General features: G+C 48.6%; 2 protein-coding genes across 3 annotated transcripts in view; both read left to right on the top strand.

Moving 5' to 3' along the window:
- The first annotated feature begins 833 nt into the window (after positions 1 to 833).
- On the top strand, positions 834 to 12816 carry ELP6 (elongator acetyltransferase complex subunit 6). Its single transcript, XM_045989743.1, has 7 exons — positions 834 to 970; positions 2699 to 2777; positions 4399 to 4469; positions 6757 to 6875; positions 8454 to 8655; positions 10408 to 10554; positions 11682 to 12816. Exons 1-7 carry the CDS (start codon positions 917 to 919, stop codon positions 11808 to 11810), a joined length of 801 nt encoding a protein of 266 aa, XP_045845699.1. The 5' UTR covers positions 834 to 916; the 3' UTR covers positions 11811 to 12816.
- A 10647-nt stretch (positions 12817 to 23463) lies between these two features.
- The window catches only part of LOC123932814 (SREBF chaperone), a 70107-nt gene continuing 68084 nt past the window's right edge, over positions 23464 to 25486 (top strand). For both annotated transcript variants that reach the window (XM_045991447.1, XM_045991445.1), the window contains exon 1: positions 23464 to 23618. The gene's annotated coding sequence lies outside the window, so the exon portion shown is untranslated. The remainder of the gene's footprint in view (positions 23619 to 25486) is intronic.

The following is a 25486-nucleotide window of genomic DNA, read 5'->3' as shown; positions in this document are numbered from 1 at the left end:
TTTTTAAAATCTTCTGAGTGTCTGGGAGAACAGCATTCCAGGAGGGAGGCAGAGTTGGTGCAAACGTCCTGAGTGGGAGCATGCAACGTGTGCTCCAATCACATCTTCATAGTGAGCCTACCTTGATAACCTCTTTAATTCCTAACCTATCCTTACCCCACCGTTACTCCCTTACCCAGCTTCTGCTCCCCCCAACCAAGAACTTTTCCATACGCAACTCCGTGATTATTACGTTTGTTTTCTGCTTTGCGAGAAAGCGCGGGCATCCGCACTCATCTCGCTCCCTAAGTAGCTTGAACTTGGAGACTTGGGGGACACACAGCAGGAGCTCGACAGCTACGGGTGGAAGGGCGGACTGTACTGTCCCGAGGCCCGTGGCTGGGGAGAGAGCGAGGCCAAAGGAAGGCGGAAAAGACCCGCCGCGCGTGCCCTCGGGTACCACAGTCTGGTGGGCGGATCCTCAAGAAGTCACCGCAGGGGGGCACCTGGGTGGCTCAGTGGTTTAAGCCGCTGCCTTCGGCTCAGATCATGATCTCAGGGTCCTAGGATCGAGTCCCGCATCGGGCTCTCTGCTCGGCGGGGAGCCTGCTTCCCTCTCACTCTCTCTGCCTGCCTCTCTGCCTACTTGTGATCTCTCTCTGTCAAATAAATAAATAAAATCTTTAAAAAAAAAAAAAAGAAGTCACCGCAGGACCTGCGCCCCCGCCCCTACCCCAGCCGGAAGCGCACCCTCGCGCGTGCGCCGGCAGAGCCCAGATCCAGGCGCCCGCCTGATTGGCTGCGGCGGCGCCAGGAAGCGGTGCTGCGCGTGCGCGCTTCCGCCGCGTGGGCCCGAGTGGTGTGCAGCTCTTTGGTCTCCGTCGTCCCCGCCGCAGGCCCGACTCCCGGTCTGGGACAGTCGTGCCCGGAGCTCGGGATGTTCCCAGAACTCAATAGCCTTCTCAACACCACCCCTGACAGGGCGGAGCAGGTAAGAAGCCGCGCTGCGGGAAGGGGCGGGTCCCGGAGCGTGGCGGAAGACCGCATCCCCGGATGGAGCGCACGTGGATTCTTGGGAAAGACGCGACGTCGGCGGGTACCGAGGCGCCTGGGAGTTGTAGTCCGGGGAGGGCCTGGGGGGACCTGGGCTCGGCGCTGGCGCTTACGGAGGATCGGCGTGTCTCGAAGTGCCCTGGAAGCTTGGCCGCCTCTGCATTGGCTTATGTTCCCAAACCTGTACTCGGAGGCCCTGTGCGTGCTCACTGGCTCCCGGTGCCCAGTGGAGGAGGCTGTCTGATAGTCGGGAGTTTGATTCTCCCCGTTTCCCAGGAGACTAGTTTCTCATTCGCCCTGAGTTTCTCTCTGGCCCTGCGGCATTGTGCAAGTCGCAGTGAACGCTGCTCCTCTTCCTCCTCATGGTCTTGAATGCTGCTCTTCCGAGTTGCTTTCAACCAGCGTCGGCTTCTAGCAAGTCGGCCTGGGGCACGACAGCTCCGCCACTTTGTTTTCTCCGTACTCCGGGGCATCCCGAAATTTTTCATATTTTAGCGCGGTGCTTACTTCTTCCGGGAACCCAACCTGATTTATTTTACAAACTCTGTCCTCCCAGGAAAATGGAAAGCTCCACCAGGCAGCCAAGACACCATGTGTACCAGTCGGACCTTTTTTTTAATGAAGCTGTGGGTGTCAGTTGCCTAAGCCTGCAGGTGGCACTGGCGACCTTCCTAGTTACCTCGGGCACCTCGAGTGCTCAGCCCAGGGCCGGAGTGGAGGAATGGGGGGGTCAGAGTGGGCACCAGGAAATGAGAGCACTGCAGGTAACCCTTAAGGTCTGATAGTGCAGTTTTTCAAATTTTATAAGTGAAAGAAAACTCACAACATGGAAGTGTCCTATCAGATACCATTTGATCCCAGCCTCTCCTTTGACAGGGAACTAGAGGTGGCTGGAGCAAGGCAGCCAGCCCCTGTGGAGTCCTTCTTTAGATAATAGTCTTTCCAGGAGTTTCCATGACCAGAGCTCTCATCCAGGGCCACTGGGATGAGAACCTTGTTGCTGGAGGTCTGCCAACTACTACTTCTCCCCCTCCCCCACCCTATTGGACAGAATTGGTATAAGAATTAGAAATAGGGGCGCCTGGGTGGCTCAGTGGTTTAGGCCACTGCCTTCGGCTCAGATCATGATCTCAGGGTCCTGGGATCGAGTCCCGCATCGGGCTCTCTGCTCGGCAGGGAGCCTGCTTCCCTCTCACTCTCTCTGCTTGCCTCTCTGCCTACTTGTGATCTCTCTCTGTCAAATAAATAAATAAAATCTTTAAAAAAAAAAAAGAATTAGAAATAGGAATTAAGTTGGATCAGATTAGTTTTTTGAATGCCCATTCCCAAATTGGCAGGCTGTGATTTTTACTGGATTCTGACAGTAAAAGCTTCTTTTGTTCAGGATCTTGTTCTCCCCAGGACTGGTCCCTGAGGTACCACGGTGAATGAGGAAGATGAGGCACTTTATTCTGTTTGCCTTGGAGAAGTAGAAGCCAAGATATGCTTACCTATAACAAGTGATTTAATCAATCACTTTAAGCAATCACTTCAAGTATTATTTCTTTCCCTTGTTTTGATTTATTTCTTTCTTTTTGGTAGTCCATGTGGGTGTCTCTGTGTGTATAAGACACTGACCTCTTTCCAGGGAGTCTAATTCACCTTTTTGTATTCTCTTAACTTTTAGGGGAAACTGACTCTACTCTGTGATGCCAAGACAGACGGCAGCTTCCTTGTACACCACTTTCTCTCCTTTTACCTCAAAGGTACAGGATTCATTGGTGTTGTAGAAAAAGAAACCTAAGGCAAAACACAATGGGAATAGTATTAACCAATAACAGCTTTGGTGTTTGGGTAGCCAGATGGCTGTTTATTAGGTCATAGGTTACTTGACCGTCTTGCTCCCGCCCATCCTCCCAAAGGGTGGTACGTGCTCTCTGTATCCATGTCGTATCTTCTCTTCTCCACCAAGTGTGTGTGCAGTCTCACGGAGACTCTTGTGGCCTCCTGATTTAGTTGCTCCTTGGTCCTTGTGTACTTGAGGTCCTTGGGCCCTGCATCCATTGACAAGTTGCCCGGGCAGTAGATGCTTCCTAAAGAACGTAGGGAGGGAAACTGTAGGGCCACGCAATCTATAGACAGAAGCAGATTAGAAGAAGAAAACAGCTGATGAAAAAGAGACTCATTTATCAACTGATTGCTTCTTGAGCCCCTGCCGAGGCAGGCCAGGATAGAGGTAGACGTTTGGCACTCTTAGTTGTAATAATTCACAGCTTTGAAATTTTTTTCTTTTCCAGATGATGTTATTGTCAGCACTGAAAGAGCAAGAGAATCTACAGATAAATTATTAGAACTAATTGTGTTCTGTAAGGTAGCTAGAGCCTCTTTGTGTTCCCCTTATAACTTCTTGGATATAAGACCAGTTTTTTATTTTTTTTTATTTTTATTTTTTACTTTTTTTTTTTTTTAATATTTATTTGACAGAGAGAAATCACAACTAGACAAAGAGGCAGGCAGAGAGAGAGGAGGAAGCAGGCTCCCCGCGGAGCAGAGAGCCTGACGCGGGGCTCGATCCCAGGACCCCGGGACCATGACTCCAACCGAAGGCAGAGGCCTTAACCCACTGAGCCACCCAGGCGCCCCAAGACCAGTTTTTTAAAAAATCAGTTGTATTTCTGTATACCAACAGTAAACAGAAAATTTTATTTATTTATTTATTTATTTTTAAAGATTTTATTTATTTGTCAGGGAGAGATTGGAGAGCACAAGTGGGGGAGCGTTAGGCAGAGGGAGAAGCGGGCTCCCTGCTGAGCAAGGTGTAGGGCTTGACCCCAGGACTCTGGGATCAAGACCTGAGCCAAAGGCAGACTCCTAACTGACTAAGCCACCCACGTGTCTCAAATAATGTCTTTTAAAAACCACAGTTGGATGGGGCACCTGGGTGGCTCAGTGGGTTAAGCCTCTGCCTTCGGCTTAGGTCATGATCTCGGGGCCCTGGGATCGAGCCCCACATCGGGCTCTCTGCTCAGTGGGGAACCTGCTTCCCCCTCTCTCTCTTCCTGCCTCTCTGCCTACTTATGCTCATTCTCTCTATCAAATAAATAAATTAAAATCTTAAAAAAAAACCACCATTGGTTTACAATAGAACAAAGTAAGGTATACATAGTAGTACACGTAACAGAATTACATCTCAGGTTCGATGAAATAAGACATTATTATCATATATGAGAAAATGTGCGTCTTAGAATGAAATTGGGTATGTCATATTGCAAGGCCCCTTGAGTCTGTCTAGACTGGCCCCAGTGCTTTTGTTTCCAGAAGTGTGAACTATATGAGACTGATTGTAAGTGAAGACTTCACTAAAAATCTGTTTGTTTTGTTTTCTAGCTAACTGTAAAGTCTGCTTTGTGGCCCTCGTCCAGTCCTTCAGTCACTACAATATCGTGGGAAGGAAGTTGGTAAATACTGTAGACCTCCGAGGTGCAGTCCCTGAGTATGTGGGTCACGCCGGTGTGAGTGGGGCCAAGGCTGGTCTCCCCTCTCTGGGTTGTAGAGAACTTAGCAAGAGAGTGACTGAGGAAATCACAGGGTGCTGAACCCCTTGTCTGAAGGGCTATGGCAGCATCTCTTCCTGTTTTATTAATTTAGTTTATAGAACCACATCTGTTGTGAATCCAGTGAAGCTCTACTGACTCTGGACCAGTTCCAGTTTTCTCCCTCTCAGTGTGGGCTTTAATCTTAGTTCTGCTGAGCTGGAGATCACAGCTTGGTCTACCACCAAACCGAGTGCCTCCGCTCTCTCTCTCAGTTTAGAGCTTACATCTCCCCAGATGCGGGGGAGGTGCTTTTCTCACCTGCTCCTTATCTCATCCTGGCCTGTCCTTCATCTTAATCGATGCCGGCAGGCAAGAATAAGATGGCCAAGAGGCTGGTGAACTTTCTGGCCTAGCCTAGGCCATCACCCCTCACCTGTGACTTGGGGGGGCTTACTGTTTTGTGTTTTTGTTTTTGGTCTTGTTTTGTTTTTAGTAGGCCCGCCTCAGAGAGGGAAAGAAGCAGGCCACTCATTAGCAGTGATGTATTGAAATGTCAGTTTTCCTACTGGGCCACGTCACTGTGATGGGGAGAAACAAATAAGAGGATGAGAGTCTCTTTCCCATTCTCTGCAGAGCATGAGGTCAGAGGACGACTCTGTGTTAGAGGTCAGAGCGTGAGCTTAGGGAGAGCAGTCATGTTAAGAACACGTTACATTCCACGTCTGTGAAGCATGTCTCTGTGACCCAGCATCTATGTTTCTGGATGAGAAATCAGTGTTCGCTCATGTCCAGATTGGTACCTTTGAGTCGTCGTCGACACAGCAGGACTGGCACACAGCACTGGGCACGTGGAGGGCTGGAGTGTGAGCCTCCGTACTCTGGGTGTGTTACTGAACTGCCATTAGCGGAATGGTAAGGAGCGAGAGCAGAGGTGACGAGCAGGAGTCTTTCTGTCGGCCATAGGTCACTGTGGGGCTGATGGCGCTGCCCAGTGGAGGACACCGGGGTGTGAATGAATACTTGAGACTTGACCTAGGGGCATGAGGAGTCTAGAGAGTTCCATGTGACCTGTTTCTGCACAGATAGAGCAGCGGGCTGCCTATCTAGATTGTATCCATCTTTGGGAGTTTGTCGAAATGCAGATTGTTGGGCGCTGCCCGCAGATCTTCTAGAAGTCTGGAGTGGTGCTCCGGGATCTGCCTTGTAATCGGGTGACCCAAGAGCGTCTCAGTCGACTAGGTCATGAAGAGCCCTATTGAGAAGTTCTGGTCTAGGGACCCCTGGCTGGCTCAGCCCAAAGAGCACGTGACTCTTGATCCTTGAGGTCATGAGTTTGAGCCCCATATCGGGTGTAGAGATTATTTTTAAAAGTAAATAAACTTAAAAAAAAAAAAGGTTTGGTCTAGAGCAGGGGTTTAGGAATCGTGTGTGGCTGCCCTCACTCTACAGAGCTGAGGAGTAACAAGCACAGATCGTGGCCCGCGAGGCCTATGTTGCCCTTCACAGAGAAACGTTGTCCACCTCCGAACTAGTGCGTCAGGAGTTCGTGTCGCCCTAGCTCTCGTGGGAGTGCCGCCTCTGAGGAAGAGGGAGGAGACGGGGAGCCTGCTGCTGAGCAGATCGTCCTCTGTGGCCGGCAGCCTGGCAGTCGGTCTGGGAGCTGTGTTACTGAGAACCTCAGAGCCCCGCTGAGGTCCTGTGCTGCTGAGGCGCACCTGACAGGGTCTGTGAGGTCCAGAGCCAACGTCTGGCCCTTTCTTCTGCAGCCAGCGTTTTTCAGACCTTGGTCATTCTCCCACCATTTTATTGTCATTAGTATCGTTTCTTTTTTTTTTTTTTTTTTTTTTATCATGAATTAGTATCGTTTCTAAATGTGCTTGGTAAATACGTACATTTGAAGAGTTTATGATACACTTCGTGATACTATTGCAAATTAAAGCCAAGTATTGAGCCGTCATGAAAACGGACGTGTAAGCAAAACGTCAGTTCTTTGCGAAGTGACCATTAGATATAACGGCAGACCTGAGCACAGTGGGGCTGGTGGGTTGGGGACACCCAGTGGAAAGAAGGCATGGGCCCCAACCGAAGGTAGACAGCTGCACGTTTACGGGGCTTAGAATGTGTCCTGTGCCCTCTTGTGAGCTGGAGTCTGGCCGCTGGGGTGGGTTCGCCTGCAAGGCACCGTGATTCACTCTCCCGTGTTGTTTAGGGTGTCAGCCTGACTGCGGCCCGGGAATGTGGGCAGCTTGTGTTCCTCGAGGGACTTAAGTCTTCGGTGGATGTCTTCTTCCGGGCTCAGGCGGAGCCACACCCCCTGCAGTTCCTCAGGTCAGTCAGCCCCCAGCCCTGCCCAGAAGTACCCACTGGGTGGGGGGACCCAGATCAGGCTTGCCCTGTGATTCCTTGTCCCTGGCATGTGGCGTGTGAGGGGACAGAGCTGGCTCCAGAAGGCAGACGCTTCCCTGGTGTTGTGGCTTTATCAGAGAGCCCTTGGCTCATGGACCTCATGGGCTAGAGGGCGTATGGCTGACCCAAAAGCTATAGAAAACATTATTTGCTGGGAGTATGGCAGAACAGCATGTTTTTTCCAACCCTGGCTCAGAGCCCTAGCACACACCTTTGTTCTGTTTTTGGCTCGATATATAGGGCTCAGCAATGTACAGCCTGTGGGTCAGCTACCTGTTTTTGTAGATTAAGTTTTTTTATATATATATTTTTATTTATTTATTTGAGAGAGAGAGATCACAAGTAGGCAAAGAGGCAGGCGGGACGGGGAAAGCAGGCTCCCTGCTGAGCAGAGAGCCCGATGCGCAGCTGGATCCCAGGACCCTGAGATCATGACCTAAGCCAAAGGCAGAGGCTTAACCCACTGAGCCACCCAGGTACCCCTGTAGATAAAGTTTTATTAGAATAGCTGCATTCCCTTGTTTGCATATTGTCCTGGCTGTTTTGCACTCCAGCGGCAGGGTTGAGTTGTTGAGACAGAGACCATAGGACTCACAAGCCTCAAATTTTACTGTTGCCCTTTAAGAAAAAATCTGTTGACCCTGGGTTTGCTATTCTGAGACTGGTTTTCCTGTTTCTTGTCCTTAATGAGTGTCAGACGTAAATATAGCTCTGTGCAGACTCGCCACGTGGCTGCTCTCCTTTGCTCCACAAGGGAGTCCCTACGGGAGCTCCCTCTCACCCCAGCCCCAAGACCGGGCCTTGTGCAGTGGCTGGAAGGCAGTGTAGAGTCAGAAGCCCCGTGCCCTGACCCTGTGCTTGTGATCTTGCACATAGCCTTTACCTGGGTGTCTTCGTCTGAATGATGGGCCTGGTTACACTTCACTGTGGGCTGTGGGAAGTTGCTGTCCTTGCTGTTAACGGAGCTCAGATCTGGGGTGTGGGCTGGTGCCTAGGCCCTGTGCTCTGGTCCTTTTTGAGCCTCTGTTGCTGGGAGGTGACCGCCCAGGGTAGTCACTGGGGAGGCTTGTTCAAAAACAGGCGGAATCTGTTAGGTACACAAACAGCCCTTAGACCTTGGTCCCTCACCGCTAGGTCACCTGAATTGCTGTTTAGCTTTTTGTCCCCGTGGTGGCCTCCCGGGAAGGCTTCTCCTGCCTGCCTAATCCAAGTTAATCTTCCAGTGCTTTAGCTCTTAGGTGGAGGGGTGGCATGGTGTCTCTCAAGGGTCAGGGAGGCTGTTAATTTTGTGTCCCCCAGTGCTTTGTACCTCCTAGGCCTCGTGGAATGTGTGAAGCGCAACTTGCTCGTGTACGCCTGCGTACTTTTTCTTTCCAATCAAATCAGGAACAGCTTCGGCCAATCCAGTTCTTTGCCTCCCCCGGCCCGTTCCTGTGAGGCTGCTCGGTCCCAGTAAACATTCATAGAGAGCTCTCTGATGCGCCGTGCTTGATGTTCCAGGGAGGCCAATGCGGGGAACCTGCAGCCCCTGTATGAGTTTGTCCGAGAGGCTCTGAAGCCCGTGGAGGACGGACAGGCCGCATGGAGGTACCCGGTCCTGCTGGTGGACGACCTCAGTGTGCTGCTGAGCCTGGGCCTGGGGGCAGTGGCTGTGTTGGACTTCATGCACTACTGCAGAGTTGCTGTGTGCTGGGAACAAAAGGTATTGATTGGCCTGCTCTCCGTGCTCCCACCTCTGACCTCCATGGGCCCAGGCGGGTCCACACCTCCCTTGCTTGCGGTGCTCTTTCTTGTGGATTCGCCTTGGGGTTTGGCTTTGTGCTAGTAGGCCCAGAAATCTTTTGGTCTCCCATCCTCCACTCCCCTACTTGCCACTGCTAAAAAATAAAGGCCTCCAAACGAAAAGGTTGACCGGTACTGTCTTGATGGTAGCCGGTCGTGTGTGGTACTACAGCAGTCCTAGCTCTGGCACACATTGCCTCATGTCCTGGGAGAAGTCATTGTCACTTTGCGTGGGCTTTGAAGATCAGTTGAGGTATAAACTGCTGTAAAAAAATTGTGAGATGTGATGCAAGTATAGGACATAACTGTTAACTGTCAAATGATGAGGCAAAAATGGGGATTTTGCCGACACAGAGCAATGGGAGTAGACCCCTCTATACGATAGAGGAATGGCTTCAGTGCCTGCCTCACGGGAACCCAATGGCAGGAGTTTAGTGACACGAAGCTTGCAACACACCCACACAGCATCTGGCCCCCGGCGGCCGTTCTTCAGCATGTGATGGTGCCCCTGGCAGGAGCCCGTGGCCCTCAGCGCTGTGTGGTCAGGCTGTGGTGCTGGGCAGAGGTCGGGGTGAGCTAGTGGAGTCAGCTGGGGCTGCATGTTCCCAGCAGGGCATGTTGAACCCTCCTATGCAAGGGCCTGGCTGGCAGCTAGGCTCGGGGGAACTCCAGGGGCCACGGGGCTGCAGTCATGGGGCTGGGAGCCGGGTGACAGAGAGAACGGGAGGAGGAGGGAACGGAAGCAGCGTGGAGGGAGCAATCAGCCACACGGAGACAGGCATACTGCCTGCAGCTTAGCTTGCTCTGTGGCCTGCTGCTACCCTCGTTTTGTAAAAATACCTCTTTCAGTTGAAAAAGTAAAACTTGAGAATAGTTTAAGAAAGAAAAAAGTAAATAGCACAAAGAGTTGTACAAAGTTGCGGTCTCTTTCCCCATGTGGATATCTTTCCCGAGAGTCTGTGCAATTGTGAACGTGTTTTATGTAGTGTGTGTCTGTGTTTTTCTTCACGTCGCTGGTCACCTGCCATGCCGTTTCATAGCACACCTGTACCTTGGTGTCCGTTGCCTAAGAACAGAACACTCGGGTCTGCTTTGTTCTTTTTAATGACTGGACAGTGTGCCTCTGAAAGACTTACAGGGTATCCCCTTCAGCGGGTCGACCTCCCCTGTGGTTTTGGTTGGCTAACTCCTGCCTGCCCTTCTGACTCTGCTCGTGTGCATCCATCTCCTGACCCTCTCCCCTGGGCTAGATAGGATGCCTCTGCCTGGGCTCCCTCACTCCCCCATGCTGCGTTTTCTCCTGGCCTGCGTCCTGTGTTGTCTCCAGGCCCACACCCCTGCCCTCTGATCCCCGCTGCGGTCTGGTGCATGCTGAGCATTCTGGAGCCGCGGACCGGAAGAACGGGAGCCTGGCAGAAAGGTGGCACTGTCTGCTAACATGGAGGACCACAGGCCAAGCTGAGCTTGGGTTAAGAGGGACTGAGCTGGTTCGATGTGCTGGCAAGGCTGGAATTAGGGTCTTGGAGCATAAGCAGGCATCCTTCCTAGCAGCAGCAGTAGCGTGGAGGCTGATCAGGGTGAAGACGTGCGGGGATTGGAGGCCCTGAAACCCCAGTGCCCCCTCATGGCCCTGCCTGGAGGAGCAGCTTCTCAACTTGACTCTCTGTTGCAGGGAAACATCGTGGCCCTGGTACACGACAGTGGAGACGCCGAGGACGAGGAGAATGACATCCTTTTGAATGGCCTTAGTCACCAGAGCCACCTGATCCTGCGGGCCGAGGGCCTGGCTACGGGCTTCTGCAGGGATGTGCACGGACAGGTGTGCAGGGGCTCACGGGGCACAAGTTGCTGCTTCTGTGCCTGAGCCGAGGCCTTACGTGGGAGGGTGTCAGGCCCTAGGGATTGTTGGGTTGGAGCGTTCCTTCGGGTACAAGGGAAACCTCAGGAGTTGTGTGAATGCAAGACAGAGTCTCAGATGGGGCTAGCCTCACACAGCGGTGCACATTTTCCACGGTGGTTCCATTTGTGCCCGAAGTGGGACTTGTAAAAAGGAGACCGCCATCTGGAGCAGAATTCTGTCCAGCAGTGGAAGGCCTCTGCAGGGCCACAGCAGGCTTGGTATACTCGGCAGTGCTGCTCCTTTTAAACTACAGACCTGGGAGGACTGTATGGCTAGAGTTGCTGCCGCCCCCACTGCTGCCTCTGACCAGAATGTTTGAGAACTTGGGCAGAAGCTTCGAGTCCTGTCTTGGGAAGGAGGTCAGGTTCTACCCCCACCAAGGGGTTCTCTGCCTTCTAGAACTTCTCTCTTAAAATATCCCCCAAAGCCCCTGCCACGGCTTCCAGGTTACCTTGACATTGACCACTCTTGACCCATTAAGCGTGGGTGAGAGTTTGGGCCCAGAGTTAGAAAAGAAAACAAAAGGGCAAGCCCAGGGATGCTGTGTTGGTGGCGCCTGTGTGCACCGTGTGAGGAAAGGGTTCAGAGGGGGTTCTCTGAGGCCAGGCCCCCGGAGCGTTCTCGCATGCCTAGCATTGAGACATCATCAGAATAAATTTCTCGCCTTCCTGAGCCTGATTGAATGTACTGACTCTCATGAGCTGATTTTCAGAATCAGTGTAGCCAACTAAACCACACATAGAAAAAAAACCAAAAGAGAACATAAAAACGCTTAAGTGGTTTTTCCCTGGATGGCTGTTTTTCTTTTTCCTTTTCTTACACATTTTCTGTAATGAGCAGATAGCATCACTCCTAGACCGAGGGGTTTTAGTTAGTTAGTTAGTTAGTTAGTTTTAGTTAGCTGGTAATAAGCTTTGTTTTCAAAGTGGGTCGCATGGCTGCGTGGCACGTGACTGGGACCCCCTAGAGGCCTCGGTCGCAGGGGATGGAGGAGGCAGGGACGTGGGAGCTCTGCTTCTTTTTCATTCTTCTCCTTGTCCCTGTAGCTGAGGATCCTCTGGCGGACACCATCACAGCCTGCAGCCCAGCGGGACCGGAGCCTCAGTTACCAGTACAAGATACAGGACAAAAGTGTGTCCTTTTTTGCCAAAGGAATGTCTCCTGCTGTTCTGTGACCTGATTGAGGAGCACATGGAGCGAATTGGACCGTTTTCAGATGTGAAAGATAGAGCGATGGGTCAGAATGGACCTGTACACCTTTGAAGTGGCATTTCGGCCTGGACCGGCAGCCCCACTGTGGTGCGGGGCAGTGGAATGGGGCCGTGATGGACGCCCTCGTTCCCCTGGGCCCTGGGCAGAAGACGCAGAGGGAGTGGTAACCCGGCCTCTGCGGAGAGAGACGCCACATGTTGAACCCGGGTGAAAATGGTGCTGGGAGCCTTCCCTTAAATACGCTTTCGCCTCAACCGCCCGTTTTTGGCCGTTGTGCCTTTCAGATCCAGAGTGGTTATGAATGTGCCAGCTAGGAGATGGTCCCGGGTGGCGGGCACCCGAGGGACGCCATAGGTAATCGTGGCTGGCATGAGGAGAGTCCCATATCGTGGCTTACTCGTGATAGGCTGTCTCATTTCATTTTTACCTGCGTCCTGCAGAGGTATTTGCCGTTCAGTCCGGTAAGAAAACCAGCTTAAAGAGGCTTGGCAGCGCACTCAAGGCTGGAGAGCAGCTGTAGACACTGGCAGAAGTCCGCACTTGCTGACCGAGCCTCCCAGAAAGCAGGGGCAGGCTCCCCACTCGGTTCATGGCTTCACTCCCTCCTGGTTCTGGGGTCCCTGGCACGTGATGCTTCCTGGCTTGGTGAGAGGGGTAAGGAGTGTTCTTGCTGCCAGGAGGGATAGGGCCTTGGCAAGTTGCTGCCTCCCTCACCTGTGAAGACCAAAGCGGTGAGCTGTAGCCCCAGTGTCCTATAGATGCCACATGCTGCCCGTCAGTCAAGATCGTCTCAGGGTAGACCCCAGAGGCAGTCCCTTAAAGTGGGTACATTTTTGTTGTATGCAGATTATCCTGCAATGAATTTGATTTTAAAAATAAATAAAATGAAACAAGAGGGGCACCTGGGTGGCTCAGTGGGTTAAGCTGCTGCCTTTGGCTCAGGTCATGATCTCAGGGTCCTGGGATCGAGTCCCGCATCGGGCTATCTGCTTGGCAGGGAGCCCGCTTCTCTCTCTCTCTCTCTCTCTCTCTGCCTGCCTCACTGCCTGCTTGTGGTTTCTCTCTGTCAAATAAATAAATAAAATCTAAAAAAAAAAATGAAACAACACTGCTCTGCAGGGACTGAGGAAATTTATATCCGTTTTTAAAATTTCACTTCTCACATTTTTTAGTTTTTGTAAAAGGGAACAATTCATTACTCCTCCCCTCAAGTCATACTGTTGTCTTGATTATCCTACTGATAACCAGTAATAGTAGCTGCTTTTCTTCCCAAAATATCACAGACCTGATAGAATATTTGAAAATTATGGTTATTGAAGAATCTAATGATTCTTTTATGAATACTCTTCAGTATTAATATTAGCTTCATCTGAGCTGCGCTTCTGAATGGGCATGGAACCCCGAATCTTTTTTTATGTGAATGTTGTTATTCTGTTTTTTCACTTAATTTACAATTTATATTCACAAATTTACTTAATTAACTTCACTTAATTTGTAAATTAATTAAATTTTTTATATAAGATTTTATTTATTCATTTGAGAGAGAGAGAGGGAGCACAAGCTGGGGGTGGGTGGAGGGAGAGGGAGAAGCAGGCTCCCCACTTGGCAGGGAGCCTGACTCGGGCCTCTGTCCCAGGACCCCGGGATCATGACCTGAGCCAAAGGTAGATGCTTAACTGATGGAGCCACCCAGGTGTCCCTGAATTCATTATATTTTAACGTTTAATGGTTATTGAGCATTTTATGGTGTCATTATCCTGATATGCTCAGCTATTCTCTGAGGGTAGGTTCTGGGATTTGTAATTATAAATTGTGTTACAAATACTATTTTATTATTTTTAATCTCATTAAAGATGTTATTTTGGGGGTATCTGGGTGCTCAATTGGTTAAGCATCTGCCTTCAACTCAGGTCATGATGCCAGGGTCCTGACATCAAGCCCCACATCAGGCTCCCTGCTCAGTGGCAAGTCTGCTTCTCCCTTTCCTTCTGCCCTTCCCCACTGCTCGTACTTTATCTCTGCCCTCTTCAAATAAATAAAATCTTAAAAAAAAAAAAATTACGTTGGGCGCCTAGGTGACTCAGTGGGTTAAGCCTCTGCCTTCGGCTCAGGTCGTGATCTCGGGGTCCTGGGATCGAGTCCCACATTGGACTCTCTGCTTGGCGGGGAGGCTGCTTTCTCCTCTCTCTCTCTGACTACTTGTGATTTCTCTGTCAAATAAATAAATAAAATCTTTTTTAAAAAATTATAAAGAAAAAAATTATGAAGATTTTGTTTTTAAGCAATCTCTGTCCCCAACATGGGGCTCGAACTCAAAACCCTGAGATTGAGAGTCGCATGCTCCACCAACTGAGCCAGCCAGGTGCCCTAGGAATTTTATATACTATACCTATTTGAAGGTGGGATAAATACTTGTTTCCTGAGAACATTCATACAGTCATTCAACAAATATTAAGCACCTTCTATATGGCAGGCTGCTGTAGGCACTGAGGGTATGACCATGACAAAGCAGGTCCCTGCCTGTAAGAAATTGAGAAGTAATCTATGTAGAGTTAGACTGTGCTAAGTGCTGTAAATAAAACAGGGAAGGGCACCTGACTAGCTCTGTTGAGAGAGCATGTGACTCTTGATCTCAGGGTTGTGAGTTCAAGCCCCACATTGGGTGTAGAGATTACGAAAAAGAAAATAAACTTTAAAAAATAAAAAGCAGGGGGAAGGGTCCTATGAAAGTGAGGGATGATGCAATTTTAGTCTTCTCCCTGAGGTGGAGTTTTTGAATTAAAGCATGGATTGGGGCACATGGATGGCTCAGTTGGTAGAACATGTGACTCTTGGCTTTCTGTCGTGAGTTCAAGCCTCATGGTGGGTGTGGAGCCTACCTAATTAAAAAGGCAAAACAAAACATGGACTGGCCCTCACGTGGTATCATATTGTCCTTCAGAATGATGGAGCCAGTTAACAGTGATCTGTAAGTGTTCCCTCCACCAACATTGGATTTAACTTATCTTTTACAAGTTCAATAGTTGTGTAGAGTTGTGTGAAAATGGACACTTCTTTAACTAGGCTGATTTTCTCTCTCTGTGTTCCCATGTGTGGAGAATGTATTCCTCACCTTTAATCACTTATCTGGGGTCAACCTTGTTTTATCCATTCTTTGTAATATTTTGGAAAGGATTTTATCATTTGTTCATGTATGGATTTTTCTACTTTTAAAAACATTTTATCTTCAGGAAGATTTGTTTTCTATTCCAATGTGCATTAGTTCAAGAAATATTTGTGGACTACCGGTTTTATTTAAGGGACCATTAAGATAAAGACAGTCCTAAAGGCACCTGCTGTGCTCTGATAGGAGCTAGGAAACAGGTGTCTAAGTAATGTGACCCAGAGGAGAAGATGTTGAGGGCCATCCAAACAACTCAAGTAATGGACGGTGACAGGCTGATCGTCACAGGAAAGAGCCATTATTTCCCCGTCACTTTTTTGCTTTTGTTGAGGGAGCAGAGAATTGGGGAAGAAGTTATGGAGGCAGTACTTTTTGAACAAGACCTTGGAATTACTCCCGTTTTGTCTCTGATGGTATCTTAGTTCTTCAGGATTCGGGAGAGGTATTTTCCTTCCCAAGTGGGATGAAGGTGCTGTGCTTTGTTGTTGTTGTTGTTTCTATGTTGTTGTTGTTGTTTCTAGCTTAAAGTAATTTTTTTTAAAGATTTTATTTATTTATTTGACAGAGATCACAAGTAGGCAGAGAGGCAGGCAGAGAGAGAGAGGAGGAAGCAGGTTGTCCGCAGAGTAGAGAGCCCGATGCGGGGCTCGATCCCAAAACCCTGGGATCATGGCCTGAGCCGAAGGCAGAGGCTTTAACACACTGAGCCACCCAGGCGCCCCGCTTAAAGTAATTTTTAAAATATTCTTCAAGTTAACTGATTTAGAATTTGCTACAGTATTGGGGCGCCTGGGTGGCTCAGTGGGTTAAAGCCTCTGCCTTAGGCTCAGGTCATGATCCCAGGGTTCTGGGATCTAGCCCCGCATCGGGCTCTCTGCTCAATAGGGAGCCTAATTCCCCCTCTCTCTCTGCCTGCATCTCTGCTAACTTGTGACCGACCTCTCTCCGTCAAATAAATAAACAAAATCTTAAAAAAAAAAAAAAAAAGAATTTGCTACAGTATTATAATTTGTCTCCGTGCTAACTAAATAGCCAACAGTATTTACTGAAAAGTAGTAATCCTTTCTTGTTATATAGTTTGGGTTTATTTATATGTAAAGTTCTTAAAATTGAGCTTTTCTGAAATTTGTTTTTACTAGGTATTGAAAGGTTAGTATATGTCTGCTCTCAAGAGCCTTTATTAAAAGGGTACCACCCCCACTTATTTATCCAGATGAATTTCACCAGCATGGTACTAAACTCCATAAAGTATCCTTCAAGGATATTTTGTTCTCATTTTTAAAATTGTAGTTGTATCATTTTATTTAAAAAATTAGTGAAGAAATTAATACTCTCTTATTAGTGCTTTTTATTATTGGAGAAGAAATGATCTGGTTTTATAGAGTTTTTTAGGTTTTTTTTTTTTTAAAGATTTTATTTATTTATTTGACAGAGAGAGATCACAAGTAGGCAGAGAGGTAGGCAGAGAGAGTGAGAAGGAAGCAGGCTCCCTGCCAAGCAGAGAGCCCGATGCGGGACTCGATCCCAGGATCCCGAGACCATGACCCGAGCCGAAGGCAGCGGCTTAAACCACTGAGCCACCCAGGCGCCCCGAGTTTTTTAGGTTTTTTGTTTTGTTTTAAGTAGGCTCCACACCCAGCATGGAACCCAACATGGGCCCTGAACCCATGATTCTGAGATCAAGACCTGAGAATGGTTGGATGCCTAACCAACTGAGCCACCCAAGTGCCCCCAATTTTGTGGATTTTTCTATGGTGTCTTTGACGTAGGGATGTAGTTGACTTTTTTTTTTAAGATTTTATTTATTTATTTGACAGAGAAATTACAAGGAGGCACAGAGGCAGATAGAGGGGGACAGGGAGGCAGGCTCCCTGCTGAGCAGAGAGCCCGATGTGGGGCTCAATTCCAGGACCCTGAGATCATGACCTGAGCCAAAGGCAAAGGCTTAACCCACTGAGCCACCAAGGTGCCCCTGTAGTTGACTTTTTACAAGGTATAACTTATTTTAGTTTTTCTAAACTAATCTCTAATTGAGATTCCTGAATTTTTAGATATTTTTTCATGTTTTCCTTTTTTCAGATATTAACATCTGCAAATAAAGCCAATCTTGCTTATTTTTCCTTTAAATAGGGCAAAATTTTTAATAGAAGTATAGTTAATTTACATTATTAGTTTCAGGTGTACAACATAGTGATTCAACAGTTACATACATTATGCAATGTTCACCACCATACAAGTAATGGTAATTCTCATCTGGCAGCATACAAAGTTATTACATTTTTATTGGCTAAATTTCTCATGCTGTATTTTGCATTCTTGACATTTATTTACTTTATAACAGGAAGTTTGTACCTCTTGATCCCCTTTACTTATTTTGCCCATCCTCCTCCCCTCCTCTCCTCTCGCAATCGCCAATTCTCTGGACTTATGAATCTGTTTCTGTTTTTTATTTTTCATTTTTAGTTTCCACATATAAGTGAAATCATACAGTATTTGTCTTTCTGTGTCTGACTTATTTCACTTAGCGTGGTCCCCTCTAGGTCCATCCATGTTGTCACCAATGGCAATGGCTCATTCTTTTTTATAGCTGAGTAATACCCTAGAGCACATGTGCATGTGTGTGTGTGTGTGTGTGTGTGTGTGTATGTGTGTGTGTGACATCTTTATCCATTCATCTATGGAGGGAAACTTGAGTTGCTTCCTTATCTTGTATTCACTATAGTAAATAGTGCTGTGATAAACATAGGGGTGCGTTATCTTTTCAAATTAGTGTTCTTGTTCTCTTTATGTTCCTTTTTGTTTTCTTTGAGTAAATACCCAAAAGTAGAGTTACTGAGTCATATAGTATTTCTGTTTTTAATCTTTTGAGGAACGTCCGTATTGTTTTCCACAATGGCTACACCAATTTACCTTCTCATCAATAGTGCCTGAGAGTTCCTTTTTCCCCCACATCCTTCCCAGTGTTGTTACTCGTTGTGTTTTTGAGTCTAGCCGTCTGACAGATATGCAGTGATACCTCATTGTGGTTTGGATTTACATTTCTCTGATGATAAGTGATGTTGAGCATCTATTCATGTGTCTGTTGGCCATCTGGATGTCTTCTTGAAAAATGTCTTTCCAAGGTCTTTTGCCCATTTTTTTTTTCAAGATTTTATTTATTTGACAGAGATCACAAGTAGGCAGAAAGACAGGCAGAGAGAGAGGGAAGCAGGGTCCCTGCTGAGCAGAGAACCTGATGTGGGGCTCGATCCCAGGACCCTGAGATCATGACCGAAGCTGAAGGCAGAGGCTTTAACCCACTGAGCCACCCAGGTGCCCCTGCCCATTTTTTACTTGGACTTTTTTTTGGTGTTGAGTTGTAGGAGGTTTTTTTTTTTTTTTTTATGTATTTTAGGTATTAACTCCTTATATCATATATAGGTGTATATCATTTGCAAATTTCTTCTTCTATCCAGTCAGTGTGTTTTGTTAATGGTTTTCTTTAGTATGGAAAAGTCTTTTTAGTTTGACACAGCTCCAGTAGTTTATTTCCCGTGAATAACTTCAGTCAGCATTTTTAAATCTGTTAAGAGTGGTGTGAAAGGACATGGGACACCTGGGTGGTTCAGTTGGTTAAGCATTGCCTTCGGCTCAGGTCATGATCTCGGGGTCCTGGGATCGAGCCCTGTGTTGGGCTCTCCACTCAGCAGGGAGTCTGTTTTTCCCTGTCCCTCTGCGCTCTCCCTCCCTGCCTCCCTCCCTCTCTCTCTCTTTCTTTCTCTCTCAAATAAATCTTAAAAAAAAAAGGGGGGGGGCGCCTGGGTGGTTCAGTGGGTTAAGCCGCTGCCTTCGGCTCAGGTCATGATCTCAGGGTCCTGGGATCGAGTCCCGCATCGGGCTCTCTGCTCAGCGGTGAGTCTGCTTCCCTCTCTCTCTCTGCCTGCCTCTCTGTCTACTTGTGATCTCTCTCTGTCAAATAAATAAATAAAATCTTAAAAAAAAAAAAAGAGTGGCATGAGGTATTTGGTTTTTTTTTTTAAGGTTTTAAAAAATTTTTATTTATTTGACAGAGAGAGACACAGCGAGAGAGGGAACAGAAGCAGGGAGAGTGGGAGAGGGAGAAGCCAGCTTCCCACCTAGCAGGGAGCCCTATGCAGGGCTCAATCCTAGGATCCTGGGATCATGACCTGAGCCGAAGGCAAATGCCTAACGACTGAACCGCCCAGACACCTTGGTATTTGTTGTTTTAATTTCTGTTTTTAAGGGAATATGAAGCATATTTTATAGTAATTCTTACTTTTAAAATACATAAATTATAAAGTTAGTGAAATAATCTTGGAAAGGGAAAGAAAAAACCTCTTGCTCCCCACCGCCCCTTTACGTTAGTAAAGTAATCATTAGTGAATTCTGTACTTTCTCAGCCTCATTGAGGTACTGGCACTATTTTTCTTGTATATGTGTTGAGCATCTCTCTGTTGTGTGAGTGCTAAATTCCTTTTGCAGCCTTGTTTTACTGGTATTTGTTCTGTTTTCTATAACCTACTGCTTATGTTAGGCTTGCTAAAATTTTTAAATTAATATTACTGAGCTTCTATGCAATCTGTATTTGTAAGAAAGATGAGCTGTAATTTTTTTGCTTAGCTCTGTTAGCTTGGCTGTGTTTGAGCATTAGAACAATGTATGCCTCAGGGTACCTGGGTGGCTCAGTTGATTGAGCATCTGACTCTTGGTTTCGGCTCAGGTCATGATCTCAGGGTCATAGGTTTGAGCCCTGTGTCATGTTCTGTGCTCAGCAGACGGTCTACTTGAGGATTCTCTCCCTCTTCCCTCTGCCCCTCCCCCCTTTCAAATAAATAAATCTTACCCAAAAAAGAGCAGTATATGCCTCATAAACCATGTTGAGGAACTCACTACTTTTTTTTTTTTTTAAGATTTTATTTATTTATTTGACAGAGAATCACAAATAGGCAGAGAAGCAGGCAGGGAGAGAGAGGGGGAAGCAGACTCCCTACTGAGCAGAGAGCCCAATGTGGGGCTCGATCCCAGGACCCGGGCTCATGACCTGAGCTGAAGGCAGAGGCTTTAACCCACTGAGCCACCCAGGTGCCCCAGAACACACTACTTTTTGTATCCAGACAAATTCTTAGTTTATTTTATCCCAAATTAGGACTTACCTTGGTTAAGGTAAAGTAATTTTTTGGAGGTAGTATAAAAGTATTTCTTTGTTATTGCTCTTTACATATGATAATTTTTCTTTGTTGTGCCAGTTTTAGTACTTTATTTCTAAAATAATTGTCCATTCTATTTTTTTATAAAATTATTTGTAAATCATATATACCATAATAAACTTGTGTCCAGAATATATAAAAAACATACCTCATTAAGAAGACAACCCAGTTAGGGGCACCTGGGTGGCTCAGTGGGCTAAAGCCTCTGCCTTCCGCTCAGGTCATGATCTCAGGGTCCTGGGATCGAGCCCCACATCGCATCAGGCTCTCTGCTTAGCAGGGAGCCTGCTTTCCCCTCTCTCTCTGCCTGCCTCTCTCCCTACTTGTGATCTCTGTCTGTCAAATAAATAAAATCTTAATTAAAAAAAAAAAGACAATCCAGTTAAATAATAGGCAAAAGATTTGAACAAACATCTCACCCAAGCAGACATAGGAATGGCCAATAGGCGCATAAGAAAATGTTCTATATCTGGGGCGCCTGGGTGGCTCAGTGGGTTGGGCTGCTGCCTTCGGCTCAGGTCATGATCTTGGGGTCCTGGGATCGAGCCCCGCATCGGGCTCTCTGCTCGGCGGGAGGCCTGCTTCCTCCTCTCTCTCTCCGCCTGCCTCTCTGCCTGCTTGTGATCTCTCTCTGTGTATCAAATAAATAAATAAAATCTTTAAAAAAAAAAAAAGAAAATGTTCTATATCATTACCTATGAGGTATACAAATTAAAACTACCATGAGATGCCACTGTGGAATCACTGAAATGGCTGTAGTGAGAGGACAATTTCAAGTGTTAGCAAGGAGATGGAGAAATTGGGGCCTCAGATACTGCTGGTGGGGATGTAAAGATGGTGCAGCCACTTTGGAAAACAGTTTGGAAGTTTTGTGGGGTTGTTTTTTTTTTAAAGATTTTATTTATATATTTGAGAGGAAGAGGTAAGGAGAGAGCATGAGCAGGGAGGAAAGGAAGAAGCAGGCTCCCTGCTGAGTGGGAAGCCTGACCCCGGGACCCTGGGATCATGACCCGTTAACCTACTGAGCCACCCAGGTGCCCCTGTTTGGCAGTTTCTTAACATAGATTTACCAGTGGACTCAGCCATTCAGTTCCCAGGTATATACCCAAGAGAAATGAAAGCAGAAACACTTGTAGGTGGATGTTCACACAGTGTTATTCATAATGACCCAGAAGTGGAAACAAAATATCCATCAACTGATGAATGGATAGACAACACAGCGGGAGAGCCCTGCAGTGGAATGCCATTTGGCAATTCAAAGGAATGAAGTGCTGTGACATGGCACAGCGCCAATAAGCCTCAAAAACAAGATGGCAGACACAAAAGGCCTGATAGTGCACTGGTCCATGGGACTGCGGTGAGAATGGGAAATGACTCCACTCCGTTTCTTTTTGGGCGGATGAAAAAGTTCTGAGGTTGGAATGTGATAATTGCACTCTACGTATCCTGGAAATCATCGGACACTTAAAACAAGGAAAGTTTATTTTTAAAAAAACCAAGGTTATCCTGACTCCACCCCTCAGAATTCTTCTGTAGTAACAAGCAGCCTCCAAATCCCAGAGATGTAAATGGACAGACATACACTTCATTTAAGTTACATGTTTGGAACTATGGATCGTTGCTTCCGTTCTGCTCCATGACCTCTCATTCTGGGACCCAGCGGGAAGGAGCAGTCCTAATGTGGCACTGCTGTCCCCCTGGCTAAGGGTGAGAATGAGAGGCTCATTCTCCCAGCCAGTGGCTCTTAGAGCTTCTGCCAGGCCATGTTCACTCACACTCTGTTGGCCAAAGCCAGACACGGGGCCAAAGCTTCCAGTGGAGAGGGAAGTGGGAGGCACCACAGTCTCTGGACATTGGGCAGGGCTGTGTGTATGATCCCACTGCTCACCGAGAAGGGAACAAGGAAATAGTCGATTATAATGACCTTACTCGATACTCTCTCCAGGTACCCTCTCCAATGTCCCATCTGAAACCAGAAGCCAATCCTGAATACAGGGCAAAATCTTAAAGATCACCTTAGGCCAAGGCTGGTTGTCCCCACTATTGTTTACTTTCCCCTGACAATAGTGTGTTGGGCAGGGAGGGAGGCAAGACATGCAGGGCCTTGGTGAGGTGGTCCTGAGTCCTGTGGAAATGAATGGGTGTGAGGGAGGGGATATGACTCTTTGAAGAAGGCTTGGAAGGGGCCAGCGGCCTGGGCCAGCACAAGGGCTGCTTCTGAGTCCCACTTTGCATTGTGACTACATCTGCACCTTATGCCATCCCAGAGCTGTTGCCTCTGAGGGCAGGAGCAGGGTCTGCCTGGGGTGGGTGCGGCTGAGCTGAGCGTGCCCAGGGCCGCAGGGTTGGGGGCGGGGCTGATCCCTGACGCTCTAGACCGGGTTCTGAGAGGGCGAGGTGAGTGCGATCAAGGTCCCGGCTTGCGGCCTCGGGCAGTCAGTGAGCAGTATCCCGGCTTGGCCAGCGCTGGGCGGGCCGGGACTCGCGTGTCCCCAGAGGGGACAAAGCCCCCTCCTTTCCCCTTATATGAGATCCAGTAAGGAGACCTCCCTCGGGGTTTTCGGGACGCTCTGATGAGCGCTCAGGTCAGCCCCCGGCACAGAGTAAACGCTCAATGGACAGAGCTATGCGATTCCAACAAAGACGCGGTCCGTGTAAAATGGTTAAATGCCCAACGGCGAACGGAAAAACCCCACACCCTAAATCTGCAACCCAGACATACCCACCCACTACACAGCAGCAGCACCCAGACCCTTCCTTCTCCGTGGTTGACTTTCCATAAAAATGATATCGCACTCTACAGTTCATTTTGAATCTCTTTCAGGAACAGGTTTCAACATCAGTAAGTATTCATAAGACTTGTCTTTTAAAAAGGCTGTAGGGAAGCTCGTTTTATGGACTGAATTTATTCGACCCACATGTATTTGTGCATCTGTATTGTTGTTTTAAGTTTTTTGCTGTTTTAAGCGGGGACCTAGGCATCTTGGGTATGTTCTTGGTAATTCTCGGAAGGTGCTGTCATAGCGGTCAAGTCCCCGTGCGGGCTCAGGGCCCTGCCCCATCTTCAAGCCCCGCCCCGCCCCGCCCAGTACGGCCACCTCTCTCCCCCTCAGGGTAGCGCGGCAGGCGTCCGCCAGGGGGCGAGCGGGAGCCGCGGGCGGGGCTCGACTACGCATGTGCGCGCCGCTGGAGCACGTGCGGGGGGGCGGTGAGGGCGGGAGGGGAAAGGTAGGAGGTGAGAGGTGAAGGGGCGGAGAGCTGCGCGGGCGCCCGGCTGCCGGGAGAGAGAGGGCGGGTACCACGCACCGGACCGCGGGCCGGGAGCGCGCACGCCGCGCCCCGCCCCCGCCGCTGCCGCCGCGGCCGCCCCCGCCGCTGCTCGGGAGCTGCTGCCGCCACAGGTACTGACGCGCGTGTCCCCACGGCGCCTGTCCCGGGCCCTGGGGTTCGGGCCTCCGGCCGCGCGGCCCCGGAAGGTCTGGGGGTGTGGGCCGCCGGGGACTCGGGCGCGCGGGCGTGGGCGCTGTCCAGCAGCCGTGCGGGCCGGGAGACCGCAGCCCAGAGAGGGGGCCGGGCCGCCGCGTCCCCACCCGCACCGGGTCCCCGCCCGCGCCCTCGTGTCCCCACCCAGCTTCTGGCCCCGGGTGACCACTGCCGGTTGAGGGGGTCGCGCCGCAGCGGCCCCTGGCCTGCCGTCCCCGGGAAGCCGCCGCTTCTAGAACCTGCTTCGGAGCTGTCGGGGTTTTCCAGAGTGCGGGGGAGAGCTTGCTGTCCACTCTGCCTCTTTCTGGAGCTGTCTGGTTTTGAGGCAGCACGTAGCTGCTTTGCTGGGTTTTGCTTGGTTTCTAGTTTTGCCCAAGCCCAAACTTTGCTCGCTCACGTTGCCAGTGTTTACTGTGTTGCCTTGTGTTTATTACCTCGGTATATCATACGGGATTATAATGTCACGGTGGCACGAGTTGTAGGGAGCCAGGGCCGTTTGAAGTGCAGAAAGTTGCACAGGTGGAAATGCTGTTGGCGGGAGGGAGCGGAGGGTCCCCGCGGGGCCTCTGGCTGGAGTTCCCTTTCCTTGTGGCTACTTGCTGGCCCACCTTCTATGGTAACAGAGCTGCGCGGTTAAACTCTTTTTGGGGATTTTGTAACAATTCTTGTGAAGAAAACCTAGGAAAGGTTTCCTTAATGATGTTAGTTGTTTTTTTTTTTTAAAGATTTTATTTATTTATTTTGACGGAGAGAGAGATCACAAGCAGGCAGAGAGGCAGGCAGAGAGAGAGGAGGAAGCAGGCTCCCTGTGGAGCAGAGAGCCCGATGCGGGGCTCGATCCCAGGACCCTGAGATTATGACCTGAGCCGAAGGCAGCGGCTTAATCCACTGAGCCACCCAGGCGCCCCATGATGTTAGTTTTGTATGTGTTTCTTTTATTGGACCAGATCTCTTTTGGAGTTTGGTTATAGGGTGCTGCTGTTTCAGGATATCCTGCTAGGGTCAAGAATGTCTGGGTCGTGTTCCTGAGTGATGCTTAACCGATGAACTACTTCTTTTCCTTTTTTATTCCTTTTCTACGGTGCTATTTTTTTTTTTTTAAGATTTTATTTATTCTTTTGACAGATAGAGATCACAAGTAGGCAGAGAGGCAGACAGAGAGAAAGGAGGAAGCATGCTCCTGGCCAAGCAGAGAGCCCGATGTGGGGCCCGATCCCAGGACGCTGGGATCATGACCTGAGCGGAAGGCAGAGGCTTAAAGCACTGAGCCACCCAGGTGCCCCTATGGTGCTATTTTAAAAAATAATTTTTTGGAGTGTAGTTGTTACACTCCAGTGTTACATTGTTTCCAGATGTACACAGTGATTCGACTGCCTGTACATTATGCTCACCACAAGAGTAGTTACCATCTGACCTGTATTTCTTTTTTTAAGATGGCTCCAGGTGAAGCCCTGGTGGTGGTGTGTTGGGGGGGGGGGTCTTGAACTCTTGACCCTGAGATCAGAACCCCAGCTGATAACAAGAGTCAGCCGCTCAGTTGACTCAGCCACCTGGGCAACTGTGAGGTCACAGCCTGTTTAAACACCTGTTTAAGTGTATGTTAATATAATTTGGGTTTTAGGTTTTTACACATTTGCAGCATTTCTAGTAGGCACATCATGTAAAAAACAAAATATATGTGTATGTATGTATGTATGTATCTATCTATCTATATATATATATATATTTTTTTTTTTTTTTCCTCATAGTCATTGTTTGAGTCTCAGATTGAAAGAATTCTCACTGG

This window comes from Meles meles, chromosome 20 (genome assembly GCF_922984935.1).
Source record: "Meles meles chromosome 20, mMelMel3.1 paternal haplotype, whole genome shotgun sequence".
In the NCBI taxonomy this organism is placed as follows: domain Eukaryota; kingdom Metazoa; phylum Chordata; class Mammalia; order Carnivora; family Mustelidae; genus Meles; species Meles meles.
The sequence above is the reverse complement of the archived record's forward strand: the minus strand, read 5'-3'. Positions and strand labels throughout refer to the sequence as shown.

Coding starts and splice junctions, on each gene's coding strand:
- ELP6 (XM_045989743.1), top strand. CDS start 917: ATGTTCCCAGAACTCAATAGCCTTCTCAACACCACCCCTGACAGGGCG. Junction 2,778..4,398: donor TCTCTCCTTTTACCTCAAAG/GTACAGGATTCA, acceptor TTTGTTTTCTAG/CTAACTGTAAAGTCTGCTTT. Junction 8,656..10,407: donor CTGTGTGCTGGGAACAAAAG/GTATTGATTGGC, acceptor TCTCTGTTGCAG/GGAAACATCGTGGCCCTGGT.